The sequence below is a fragment of the Bactrocera latifrons genome, unplaced genomic scaffold, assembly GCF_001853355.1.
Source record: "Bactrocera latifrons isolate USDA-ARS-PBARC rearing strain unplaced genomic scaffold, ASM185335v1 scaffold_12, whole genome shotgun sequence".
NCBI classification, from domain to species: domain Eukaryota; kingdom Metazoa; phylum Arthropoda; class Insecta; order Diptera; family Tephritidae; genus Bactrocera; species Bactrocera latifrons.
Window position 1 is genome coordinate 861594 of NW_017534630.1, and position 14462 is coordinate 876055.

At 34.3% G+C, this 14462-nt stretch overlaps 1 protein-coding gene across 2 annotated transcripts; it reads right to left on the reverse strand.

The window, feature by feature from the left end:
- Nucleotides 1–3366: 3366 nt before the first annotated feature.
- On the reverse strand, nt 3367–14398 carry LOC108978312 (troponin C). 2 transcript variants are annotated; one of them, XM_018948526.1, is made up of 4 exons: nt 14080–14398; nt 5710–5737; nt 3967–4362; nt 3367–3871 (listed from the first exon to the last, which is right to left on the reverse strand). In XM_018948526.1, the coding sequence occupies exons 1-4, from the start codon at nt 14095–14097 to the stop codon at nt 3843–3845; spliced, it is 471 nt and encodes a 156-aa protein (XP_018804071.1). In that variant the 5' UTR covers nt 14098–14398; the 3' UTR covers nt 3367–3842. The 2 variants fall into 2 exon arrangements, with proteins under 2 accessions (XP_018804071.1, XP_018804072.1); XM_018948527.1 differs by lacking the exon at nt 14080–14398 and adding an exon at nt 8069–8775.
- Between the last annotated feature and the right edge of the window lie 64 nt (nt 14399–14462).

The following is a 14462-nucleotide window of genomic DNA, read 5'->3' on the forward strand; positions in this document are numbered from 1 at the left end:
ATTAATACTTTTGCGATTTGAAGATATTTTATTCGATTTAAGACTGTTCAATATCACTTTAAGCGCATCCTTCATTTCCATAACAATACCAAAATCAATTAAATGAAGTTAAATAAATATTTACCTTAGTAAGGAAATTATATTTGCATACATATATACATATTCACATTTAAACAATTATACGAAAAACTTTCATATTCCTCCTATAAAATTTCCAACATGGCTTATTGAAAGCGCCAAGTGAGCGTCGGCAATTTGTCATGTCGATTGCCCAAATTAAAATACTCATAAAAAAATGTATGATGCTGCCACGCCAGTTAAGCGAAGACTACAAATGTATGTACCTCACATTAACCCCCAGCAATAGCGGCGGAAATCGAAGAAATGTGTGTGTCACAGAGCGTTTTGTAGAAAACGCTACCAAAAAGCAACATTGCACTCGCGCGTCACTGAATTATGGCCGCAAGAAATATTCCTCGCACTGCAATCAAATAAATGCACTTGCGTTCTTTGCGCATAAGTTGCTGGTAGTCATGTATTTGTTGCATATACATATATGCACATTGAGATACATACCTCATATATACACCATATGTATGTATGTATGTGAGTGTGAGTATGCCTTTTGGTATTTGCAGCTAATATAGCAGAAAGCTTGTAAATCACTGCTGCAGGGAACATTACTACAAGCATTTCGTACTGCTTTGTTGTTATGGCCGGACATCTAGCTGTAGGCAACATGTTGCATCAACCTTATTAAAATTCAAGCCTATTCAGACTCTTGAAGACATTCCCCTTTACTGCATACTATTTGACTTAAGCGCAAAAAAAAAAATTGATTATTAAGGTTTTTTATATTCTAATTTCAAATTAGAAGTAGTACAGTATCGGATTCTTCTCATTACTAAACTCTAATACGGAACCGTTAGTGGAATTTTAAGGAGGGAGGGATGAAGCGTGTCATTGGTAAATTGATAAAAGAGATCCCTGATTAATAGCTGAGTACCATATATTTGTGAAACGCATGACTGGTGACGAGACGTGGATTTATGAATATAACGAAACGAGAGTCATCTCTTAGTTCTATATTAGCCAGATTTGGCTTCCTATTATTATATTCCGGTTTTGAAACTAAAAACTTAGTCTATTGAAGCAAAAATTCGTTATTTGAAGGCACTCCGGGCTATTCCAATCGAAATTTATTATAAGTGTATTGAAAATTTCAATCATTATTGCCATTCTTGTATTAATTGTTCCAAAAAGCTTCTTTTGTTTAATAATAAAGCTATGTACAGTTTTTCTGACATTAATCAAATGATTGAATGATCATACCAACGAAACTATTGTGGTCAAAACTTAATCATGGCTCCTTATGACTTACTTGAACTTCACGAGACAGTTGTGGTTTGCTTAAAACGGGTGATCTAAGTAAAAGTACTTTTGTAATAGCCTTTTTTTGACAGACCACGCGGGAGTTATGTCAAGCTGTTATGTTATTTTTGTTCAATTCAAGAAAGTCTAAATTTGTAATTCCAAAGAGTACGCTTTACCGTTACTACAATTTTCTCAAAGTACTATATAATTATTTATAGGATAAAAAAATCTACCGCATACTTATCTCATGGAGATTTGGCCACCGTCGCATTGTTCATGGGTACATTGTAGGGAAGGTCTGTCCGTATTTAAACCGCTTTAATGTCTTGCCTTTGACTTAAAAAGAACTGTTTGCCTGACTGGTGTAATCTGAAACGAAATGCTTTTCGCTTTAGGCTGTGTTCTCAGATTTCCTGTTCGTCGGGAGAAGAAAGCCTTACTCTAAACAGCTTTAAAAATCCAGCTGGACAAATGTTCTCAATATTATTATTATTATTATTATTTTTTTTTTTTGTGATAAACACACAATTAAATTTTTTATACTTATAGACACTCTTTGTTTTCTCCCAAAATTATTTCGATAGTAAGATTTTGGGTGCGATGCCTGTGAAATGATGATGAAGTCGAATATTTCAGGATCAAAAATACCAAAATATCTCTGCTTCTAAGTGATTTGCGCTTATTGAAGCTTTCGTCAAATGAAAGCTTTTTCTTTTAACACAAGTTGGAGAAATTGGAAGTAAAAGCTACATCTGGAATTTTAGCTGCATGCGTATGGTTATCCATTTTTCCCAAACAGTTTTCAAAAATCAAATAACTTATTGACAAACCAATAACATTTTAGTTTTACCAGATTTTATTTCAAATCGCTTTTATTTACTTATTTTATTTTTTATTTTTTTTTTTTTTTGACGGAACTCCCAAAACATCCATTGAATACATATTTTACAGTTTTCATTACTTTTTTCGTTGCTGGTTCAATGTTTTTTGTTTTTTTCTTTTCATTGTGTAAATTTGAATTTAGTTTTTATTTTTTTTTTTTTTTTGGTTTTGTGGTTCTAAAACTCGTTGTTGCTGTTGACATTCATGGTTCATTGGTTTTCTTGTTTTATTTATAAGCTGCGCTTATTTTGTTTAGTTGCCATTTGTTTATAAAACAATTGTTGTGTTTTTGTTTTTTTTTTGTTGTTATAATTCGAGGTTGAAATTGAATTACTTGATTTTCTATTTAATTTTTGTAAGTTGACTTTGTTTTTGTGGTTTTATTTGAAATTGGTGGAGTCAAGTATGTTTTCATTAAAGAACGTGTAGTTTATAGCTTAAATTACCAAAAAAAGTATTTTTATAGGAAACCTTTGTATCAATAACGGCATATCCTTGCGATTTAGGAGTGTGTGTGTGTTGTAGTAAATGTGTACTTACACGAGTATTTACTTCATTCATATGTATATATTTCCTCTAAGTGTATTGGCATATACATACATATTGCGTAATATGATAGTATTTTGAATAATAATAATTATAATAATAATAAATTTTCACGAACAATTGAACAATGGATAATATTTTTTTCACATAACAACATTAACATTTGAATAGAAAAACAAATAATTTAACAATAAATTTGGAGACTTTCTTGAAAAAAACATATTTTTTTGGCTACGTAAATGTATAAGTATGTATTAAAATGCATATACGTAAATATATATACGCGTTGTTGTTGTAAAACTTAGTTTAAACTTAGTAGACTTTCTTTCTTGTTTGGTTCAATTACGACGAGCATTGCAAAAAATCGGATTTATATTTAATTTAACTTTAACTTGAATAGTATATATATAATTTTTTATCATAAATATATTTAACAATAATTGTTTAGAAACTTGTTACTCCGCGTCATAGTTGCACATCGCATGACGCACAACCCAGTAAGACGCAGTTGATAAAATATTTTTTAATAATTTTTGATAATTTGTAAAATAAAAACAATAAAAATGTTTGTATTTATAATGCATGCATGTTACTTTTATTTATGTTCATGACTTATGTGTTGGGTGTTGAGTCACAAGCCCTTGACTTGGTATGCAATGTGTACATACAAAAGTGGTTTGATAGTTGCACGAAAAGGGACGAAAACATTAATGTATTTAACAATTTTCTCTATAACATAAGGGCAAAACAGTTAAGTTGTATTATATATATATGTACTTTTTTTATTTAACAATAACTTAATGGACTTTACTTTTAATGGTTGCTTTTCTTTTGTTGATTTAAATATATATATGTGTTTTAAATATTTTAACAAAAATTATAACAAAGTTTAAAAATAATTCTGTTTGACGAGCCTGTGTTTGTGTGTGAGTGTTTTTCCATTGTTGTTGGCATTTTTGGTTTTTGTAAAATACTACATATTCCGTAGGTAAAGATTTGCGGCCATATAAATGGTGCAGCGCCTGCGTAGTATTTACCGCTTACTCGCCGGTCATGACCTCCATGAATTCTAAGCAAAAGAAGAAATTAAAATTTTTAATAAATTTTCTACTAATTATGCAAGGAAAAACTATAAATTTTCATTGGTTTTGGTTTTGAACTCACCATCGAAATCAACCGTTCCTGAGCCATCAGAATCGATTTCCTCAATCATCATGTCCAAATCGTCATTGGTCAATTTATCGTCCAATTCACGCAGAATCTCGCGCAGCACACCGGTGGTGATGTAACCGTTACCCTCCTTATCGTATAAACGGAATGCCTCTTTCAGTTCGGCTTGCATCGCTTCGGCGTCCTCCTCAACGAGGAAACGCGCCGCCAATGTGGTGAATTCTTCGAACTCAATTTGCCCCGAACCATCCTCATCGACTTCGGCGATAATTTCGGCCAACATAGCATCGTCCAATTGATGACCCAACATGCTTAGAATGGTGCCCACCATGGTGGTGTTGATGTAGCCATTCTTTTCGGCATCGAATGCGTTGAAAGCATTACGCAAGACTGTGGGAAGATATTGGAGGTAGTTTTAGTAAAGTTTAGGAAAGCCAGGACTGCGGGGGAAGGACTGAGAGATGAAATGTGATTTGTTTTGAAATTAAGTTCAAGTCTTAAGACCCTTACTTAATGGGTGCTTTGCATACATTTGTCTATTTATGACATTATATAATTGTATATGTATGTGGCTTCGGGAATCAAGAAACACCAGTGAGCAATTTTTTATCATTGTTGGAGCGCCTAAACAGTCTCTGTCGATTTTGGAAATATACGAAGATATGCGCCGCGCTGTAGATGGTTAGGTAGTAAAATTATAAATTTTGGGTAAGCCTCACGGAAAGAATATTTTTTCTCAAAAATATATGACAGACATATACTTTGATTCTGACAGCTGTTTTGACAGTTCTGTTAAGGGGGTCCTAAATTTTCAAGTTGATCCGAGTATTAATTTCAGAAATACAGCCTTGATAACTTATGCACACGAGACTAGCTAGGTAACAGTTTAAGTGTCGCCGAAGGCCCTGAACATTAGCTAAATAATGCTGTCTCATTGATTTTTTGTGGCGAGAATTGAAAGTTTAATGCTATGACATAAATTTGAAAGTACACTTTTGCTGGCTTTTAGGGTATCTATGTATACTTTTATGTATTAATATATGCAAATGAAAACCGCCAGACACGCAATGCCTAAACAAATAGTGCACCCATTGCATTAGCAACTAGTTAAGCATATCAAAAGCCGAACTACTTCTCGAAAACGGCTAGTATTTGAAGTAAATTTGTTTTTCTTCCAAGCAAACGCAGCATGCAGTCAGCAATAAACAGAGTACAAATACATTAATGTGTTCCTTTCCAATATTGGCTTGCTTATGCCTTTGTGAGAGAGCACTTTCGGTGGAGCTTTCATCATAAAATTTTTCTAATCACGTGCGTAGGCGTTTACTGACACATTTTGTGGCATGTGGCAAACGTCATGCGGTGCCGGTGATTGTTTACTGCCAACCCACCTCGTGCAAACTAGGCGGAAATATTGGGTATTGCAATGATCGCGTGTGTTGGCAGTTTTGTCAGCCGCTTTAAGATTATGCGCTACTTGTTTGCCATTATCGCGATTCAACAGCGCGGCGCCAGCGCACCAGCACAATATAAAAATGTTCGACAAACAAAAGAGTCGGGGCCATACGATATGTGGGCATTTGAAATTATGTTGTGTCTTTTGAAATTACTACACTGTTTTGAACAGGTGTTGATGTTTTGAAATGCCTTAAGTTGTGAATTAACGCAGAGGCGTATGAGTGGGGTGTAAAGTAGGTGTATGTATGGGCTTTGCAGCGATACAATGGCGATACTTACGCTCGATTTGGTCTTTGGAGAGTTCATCCTAAAATTAAAAGAAAAATATTTTATTAATTTTAGAACTAACTATGGCAATTAGATGGAAAAAACAGTTGCTTAAATAATAAATAAAATATGTATAAATCTATATTTTGATTGCTGAATTTAAACGTGGTCGTACAAGCCTCGACGACGATCCACGTGTAGGAGGTCCAAAAATCGCATCTACACCGGAAAACATGGCCAAACTGCAGAATATGGTTTTAGAAGATTGACTCAGAAAGATTTAGTAGAGGCTCTACACATCTCACTAGGTAGAGTGAGCTACATTTTAAGTGAACCGCATTCGCTAACAATGGAACAAAAACACATTCAAATGCGACTTTCTCAGCAACATTTGGAGCATTTTAAAATGGATGAAGTGGATTTTATGAGTGGCTTCATCACTATGGATGAGAATTGGTTCTTACACCAAGTTCCTGAATCAAAACAAGAGGCTAAACTAGTAAAACTAGTAAAACAAGTATTGCCTCTTGTTTTGATTCAGGACCTTGTAATTAATTGTGAATATTATTGCAACCATTTGTAACAAATTCGTGAAAAAATCCGGTTTGCAGAAGAAAAAATTCCTTTTTCATCAGAACAATGCACCGTGTCATAAGAGCATTTTGACAATTACTAAAATCCAAGATTTAAAGTTCGAATTGTTGGAGCATCCACCGTATTCACCAAATTTAGCCACCAGCGACTTCAATTTGTTTAAAAAAATGTATGCGTGGCAAGCGTTTTTCATCAAACGAAGAGGTCAAAACGGCTGTTGAAGGGCATTTTGCAGACCTTCCGGATTCTCACTTCAGTGATGGTATCCACAGATTATAGGTTGGTTGGATCGATTGTGTTATATTGTTCAGGGAGATTATACTAATATATATATATACTATATAAAGTGTATTTCGAATCATAAAATTATGGGTAAGGAACCCGACAAACGAACAAAACTTATTGAACAACGTGGTAGCTTAGGTTTCATAGGTATATTTATTGGTGAAACCGAAGTAAATATTTTTCTTATTCTTGACTTAAACTTTTAGACAAATGTTCCCTCTTTCCTCTTTACACGAATAAAAAATAGCACCTTGAAATTTCTTTGGAATATTGGGTTTTTTTAATTTAAAACATATAGCAACAAGTCTTTTCGCAAAACCTAAAAACAAATTGTGTAATATTTTTTTTTTTTTATTTTCAAATTAGTATTTCTTTACAATTAAGTCCGCATTATCACTTTAATCATCTCACATAGTATAAGGCCTTCATGATATTTAAAGTGTTTGCAGTCAGCCTCGTGGAAATCCTCTGAGGATATAGATCCCAGAACAATTCTGAGATACATGAAGACCTTAGCTTGACTCGCCCTCAAAAATCTAAATCGTTAGATGTCACCGCTGTCGAAATGTATCGATAAAAAAGTGAAGTAACGATATATAAATATTTTTGATAGGATATTGGATATACTTAAAACTTGTTCTCAAACTGTAGTTAAGATTTTATATTTAGTTTTTACTTTTTCAGTGCAATTTTATTCAGTTTTCCTTCCAAGAATATGAAATAATATTATAACTTTCGTCATCTCCATACAAGTAGTCGAAACTAAGTAAAACGCAATATTAAATATTGGGTAGTCGAAAAAATCTGTCCGTATTTTGTCAATAGATGTCGTTGCAGTAGTATATCTCGCAAGTCACCAATGAAATTTGTGAAGTTTACGGAGATGATGCTGTATCAGTTCGGCTTGCACAATAGTGGTTCGCTCGCTTCCGTTCTGGAAATTTCGAAATTTATATTTACACTCCAGTGGTCGACCGAACTGGTACATATTTGTTTATTTATTTATTATTATAAATATAAAAAAATTAGTTGACGTTTCATTAGAAATACGAAAAGACTTTTGTGACTACCCAATATATTCTTATTTCTTTTTTTTTTTCTACCTCCTATTCTATCGTACAATTTGAACCGCAAAACTTTGCAAATTTGCATACAACAGCCCATAAAAAATAATTTTTCAAAAAATTTCCCACCAAAACAAATTCTCAAAATAGGATGAGTACTTAAGTTTTAAAATATAATGATTATTACTGACAATTAATTCACAAAATTAGCAATTGGCCATTAACGAAATTTAATAGTTTACTGAGACGATTTTCATTTGAAATTTTTCCAAATCGTAGAAGGATTTCATTGAAAATACAAATTAATTTTGGTATGTTATTATGTAAGTTTTTATTAGTCGCCTTATAGATGTGATATTTTTCAATATTTTGTCACTTGTTTATATTGATCGTCGCAATATTTCGCTATATCCCGCCAGGATACTCACCATTGTGTTGCTGTCTTTCCAGTTAAATAAAAATCAAGCGTGTGAAGTCGTAGATAATTCACCAATAAGGATAACACGAGACGACACAAGGCGTGGCAACACGACACGGCACGACAAGACACACAACAACGACTACGACAGTGACAACTTGCTAAGGACAATGCAATAAATTGTGATTGCAAACTTATAGTATTGTGGCGCGGAGCGTGTTTGCGTTGGATGCGCGTACGTTTAGCAATGCGGCGCACCGATCGTTGGGCGTCTGTGGTTGGGTGTTATTTGCGGCGCTTTCTTTGGAACCAACTAAACGCTAAATCGCTAAATGCTATGCAAATTGATGTTGTTGGTGTGGAAGGCACACCAAGTAGCAGCAACAGCAGAAGAGCGATTGAAGTAGTTGTTGTAGCTGTTGCAAAATTAATATATAGCTGCTTTATAGAACCGCAGTTAGTGGTGGTGTTGGTAGTTGTTGCTGCCGCCAACGCGCTTACACCTGAACGCCAAAAACACACCGCCTCCGGCCGTTACGTTGGAAGACGCAATACATAATAACGTTAATAATTTGCGATTAATGACCGCTTGGCCCAGCCTAATGCCGCACAACCTCGCCCGCCATGGGCCAGGCTAAAGGCTGGCGATTGGCGGCTGGGAGCGAAATGTGTGAGGACGACACCACGACCACGACGACGACGACAACGATTACGACTGAGCAGGCCAAACCGCGGTAAATGGCACATTAGCAGTTGCAATAGGGCAGCGGCTGCAATGGACGCTGTCAACGCACTCTCAGAGGGCGCGCAGTATACTTGTATACATATGTATATTTTTGAAATGTATCGGCGAAGGAATGCATATTTCAGGGTATAGCAGACAGCTCTGCCACATATGAGTGGCACTCAGAATTTCTTTTGTGCCAAATAATGACATTTTTCGGAAATTTTATACCCAGCAAGGTATTTGAGGTTTATTAATTTTGTGAATGAAATGACTTTTAGAATTATTTAGTCCTTAAACCCAGCTTTCAAATATGGATGATATGAGTTTTAAGTGTCGTTTTGGACATTTTTCATATGTATGTGATGGTATGTGCTTTTTCATTGTATTTCGAATGAAAATATTGCTGCTGTTCAGACAAGTGTCGATTCCAAGACGTTCTTAAGAATTGGCACTGTTTCATGCCACAACATGAGGAATTTTGTGAAAAAGTTTGGGCCAGCAGCCGCTTAAATTTGTCAAAAAATGAAGCCATTGGACCACCGTAATAATTTTTTTTAAGAAAAGCATATTCTCCGTTGAGGCTCGCTATCCGTTAACTGAGTGGTGCATTAAATAAATAGAAGATACGAAGGAAATCATTGCAAAAAGTTGATCTTGAGAACATCTGGACGAATTTAAGCTTAAAAGAAGAATTTATTCTGTAGCTGTATGTATTATTCATTTTATAGGTTGCTATTATTACAGAAAGTCGATCCTCGTTCTGGAGAGTGACAGTGGAGCTACCATATTGATTATCTAATAGCAGCTGAGAAAAAAAGGAATTAAAATAGTAAATTCACTACCAAAAAATGGCCTGTTACATGTACCTCGATATTTATAGCAAAAAATGTTGCGTCATAGTCACATTTTTTCTTTTTAAACCAAAAAAAGGGCCCTGGGCTTGCTAAGTTTACCTCAGAAATCTTATATCTGTGAGGAGGCGCTTTCATTCTATAAAAATTATTAATTATTCGTACAACACGAATACTTTCAACCGCAATTGAAGTGGCAGCTCATCACAAACTTCGGCAATATCCAATAAATCACGCGTTGGGTAAAAGCATTTTCTTTTTTCACTCACCAATAGATCTTCCGTCTGAATTTTCGCCAATTCGACGCATCATTCGCGCCTTCGGAATCGCCTCGAGCCGCATTTATTTGCGCCATGTAAATGTCAAAACGAATTATACACATGTATGCAGATTTCCTCTGCTCATTCAACGCGCGCCGCAGAGTAAGCGCTTTTTGTTGCCCTAGCAATGCCCACCTAATATGTAATGGCAATATTTAGAAATTTATTGCCGCACCAGTGAGTTGACGCGTCGTGCCACATGCACTGATGTGTGCATATACATATCTACGAATATAAATATACATATATGCATATGTATGAATTAAAAATACATAAATGCATGCACCCACTTGAGCCCAGCAAGTGTTGGGGTGCGCTTGGTGTCGAATGCAGCATATGACGAAAATTGTTGCAACATGCCATTTCCTTAAGGTTTATATGTTTATATGCATATTCATATGCATATATGTATGTGTTTTGGTTGTATATACTTGCATTTATAAGATGCAAATTTAGCTTTCTTGGCTAGGATTTTAGAAAATATTTTCTACAGCATGATTTTTGGCGAACATGTGTACTTACAATGCTTTCTTAAATTTCTAAGCATTTTGCGCATGTAAATTTGTATAGTTATGTGTATGTGTGGATTTGCATCCTAATGCACGCCACATTGCATTTTTACCGCACATTAGCGACGCTGCTTGCATTTTGTGGACAATGGGAGGTGTCTTTAGCATATTGAAAATTGCATTGAAAATATATTTTTTTAAATTAATTAATCTTTTCAAAGTGTTTATTTTTAAAATTCGTCATATATATTTATGATATTTTTAAGTTGTGTCGCAATTTATAGTTGTTTCTTGTTCTTTGCTGTGGTTTGCCGACAAAAGCATTTAAATACATTTACCTGTGAAATTGCAAACAAGCACGCATACGACATACACACACATACCTACATTACATCTACATATATAAAAATTAAAAAAATTAAATAAAGTAAAATAAAATGCGTGCACTTTGTAGCTGCTCTTAATGGTCCCACGATTGAGGTGTTTAACAGCTGCATGCGGTCTTTGTGAAAATTGTCTTTACACACACACAAAAAAAAAAAAAAAAAAWAAAAAAAAAMWAAAWAMRAAAAAAWAAAAAAAAAAAAAAAAAAAWAAAAAAAAGTAYGWATWTTGTGAGAATATCTTGTTTGCATATTTACTGACGGCCGACAAAATTGCATTTTGAATTGAATTATTGCTGCTTTCTGCGGAAAACACTTATAAAGTGTCTAAGGCACCCTTCACCACATGGCCTCGAACCTTGGAAAATGCTACAACTATATTACGACAGCAACATCTATGTATATACAAATATTTTATCTTGTATGCCTACCAGAGTGTTTATTCGTACATATTCAACCACGTCTGCCACCGCTGATATAAAGAAAATGTGTAATATAGTATTTGTATGAATTTGCCAATAAAGTTCCCAAATTGGAATCAACAGGTATTTTGATGGCAAGAAAAGTGTATAGAAAAAAGTAAAACAGACAAAAATTTATATTCGGCTGAAATAAGAGAGAAAAATTATTAAGAAGTATCTTTTTTGAGAAACACAAAAACTGCGTGTGCACACAACTGCGTATTTCTCAAAAAAACATACTTCTTAATCATTTTTCTCTCTTATTTCAGCCGAATATAAATTTTTGTCTGTTTACTTTTTTCTATACACTTCTCTTGAACGATTCATTTGCATTATTGAAGGGTGAGCACATTTACATTGCTCCGAATTTTGAGTTTAATTGAGTCAATCCATTTACTTTTGACAAGCCTGGAGAAGAACCACTTTATGTTATTTGTTTTGTGCACTCACTTCAGTTCAGTGTATGTCTCTCGTAAAATTCTAAAGTTGAAAATTACAAGAAATTTAATTAATTTCGGGCGTTCAGTTTTGTTTAATTTTTTGTTTTTTTTTTAGCTTTCTATCTTTTGAAACCATTGCCTGACCGTTTCATAAAAAACTGCATGACATAAATACTCTACTATTTTACTATAGTCGATAGAGATCAACATCTTTCAATTTACCGTTTTTATACTCATTAGAAATAAAGGCATCATTTATGTAGACCATTTACGATTTCAAAACTGAAACTAAATAGTTTTTGCTAAACTGTTACTTATTGACTCAGGTTCTATTTAAATTAGTTTTCTCAACTTACTTATGGAAGTGCTTTTAGATTTTCAATTAGTCCCTAACAATTATAAAATTTTTAGTAGTAAGTTTTTACCTACACTATAATCAGCAGAAATTCTTTGGATTTGAAGCCACATCAAGTAGAACCGTCGGACTGATCTTTTGAAAGTTGCGCTTTAGCAGACGATAACAACTCAAAACAACAAGAATCATGATGTAGTTTTTCCCTCCTTACTGGAAACTTTTTCCGATATCATCAGCGGATAATACCATGCACGCTTCCACGTATGGATTCACCTTTTATTTCATTCGCCTTTGTACTTAATGTCTATTATTATTAAGCATGATATTTTTAGAAACCGAACTAAGTTACCTGTTAGACTTGAGAAACAGCACAAATGGTAAGAATTTTGCTTTCAAGGTGCTATATACTACTGAGGGCAAAATATATTAAAGCTTTTTAATCTGTGTCAAATATCACATCAAAATAATCTTTCTGAAGCACACAAAGTACATTCAGCGAATTTTACGATGAGTGAAGGTATTCACAAAAGGGCTTTCGATGATAATTGTTTGTAGCAAGCAAGTAATTTTATTGGTAAAAATTATTCAAAGAGGTTCGTTGGCGACGAACCATGTGCAGGACGGCTGCCAACATCAACTGATGATCAACACGTCTGTAAAATATCAGAATTTGTGCTTGAGTATCGACGATTAATAGTCAGAGAACTTACTGGAAAGGTAGAAATATCAGAAAGATCAGTGAAACCCTATTTGAAAGATAATTTTCGCCTAAGAGAAGTGAGAGCATGATTGGACCTAAAATCACTCAATCATAAAAACATCATCATGTTAATGTCTGTGAAACAATGCGTATTATTCCTGGCGATGAGTCTTGAATCTATGCTTACGATCCAGAAACAGACGATCAATCGGCCGAAGGTCGTGGCGAAGGTGAGCCGAAGCTGAAAAAACTATGTCAAAGCAATTCATATTGACAGTTTTGTTGGACTATCGAGGAGTGGTTCACTCAGATTTCCGATCGTATTCCCTGATTAAGCTTCGTGTGACTTCTGACTATTCAGCAAACTCAAACGACCGCTCCGGAGAAACCGGTTTGAGTCAATTGATCACATGAAACCTGAATCGCTACGCACCTTGAATGCTATTCCGGACATTGACTTTAAAAACTGTTTCGAGGATTGGAAAAAATTTTGATACAATTGTAATGCGGGCAAAGAAGATTGCTTCGAAATTGACGACATAGATTTTGAAGAATAAAAAAAAATTTAAAATTTTTAAAATTATGAACACAGTTTCACTATTTTTTCCTCATAATAGAAAGTGAGAGGACTTCAATGTAGTTTGATTTCAGTTTTAGTGAAACTTATTTTATTTATTTATAAATGTGAAAAAAAAAAATACAATTATTTTATTTACACGAGAAAAAGGAGCACTGGCTGCCAGGACCTTCGGCTCGTAGTGAAACTTAAAACTAAAGTAAATTAGACGCATACTCGTGCATACACTTCCAACAAAGTGAGTAAAGTTCTTGATTAGGATAAATAGTACATTTTCAGCTGCTTCCAAAACTTTTACGGCACTTTAACTAAATCCTGTGGACCAGAAAAAATCATTAGTTCTGAGGAGCTGCCTGGATTTTTTTTTATCATTTAGCAATTGGCAAGTTTCAAAAATATATTTGTAATTTCATCAACTAAATAATTGAATTCATGTGATATTAATAAAAATTATTGATATGGAAGAGATTTGGCTAAAAATTAACTTTTTAAGGAATTAATGCTCTCCCAGGGACCCGTAGGTCTACAATAAATGACTTTCTACTAAGTAAATAATAGCAATATGAGCAAATACTCGTCTGCAACCAGCGCTAAACTAAAGAAATATTTTGCCGTTACAAATTTCTCTTCGAAGATCATTTATTAAATTTCTAAAATATTATATAACTTTATACATATGTACATCTATTAATCTTTACCATTGTTGAGTTGCCCATTGTGTTGGTTTTGTTTTTCTTCTTTCTCTTCTATAAACGAAATAAAGCGTTACACTTGAAATGCACTTGTCAGGCACTAATTAGCTATCAAATGCAATGAACACACACACGCGCACGTAAACTGGAAACGAAAAACGCGTAAATGCAAGGAATGAAATGCGCCAACGCCCTCGCTTATACAAGTACTAACGGTAAGTAGTATTTATTTAGTATAAATCGCAATGAATCTTCTGAAGCGACGTTGGATTTGTCTTTCACTTGAGTCAGCGACAGGAGCAATGGCGCGTGTGATGGACGCTCGGTGTTTGGCGTGAATGAATTTGAATTCTTCCCGTTTTGACTCAGTGACAAAACTGAACTGGACG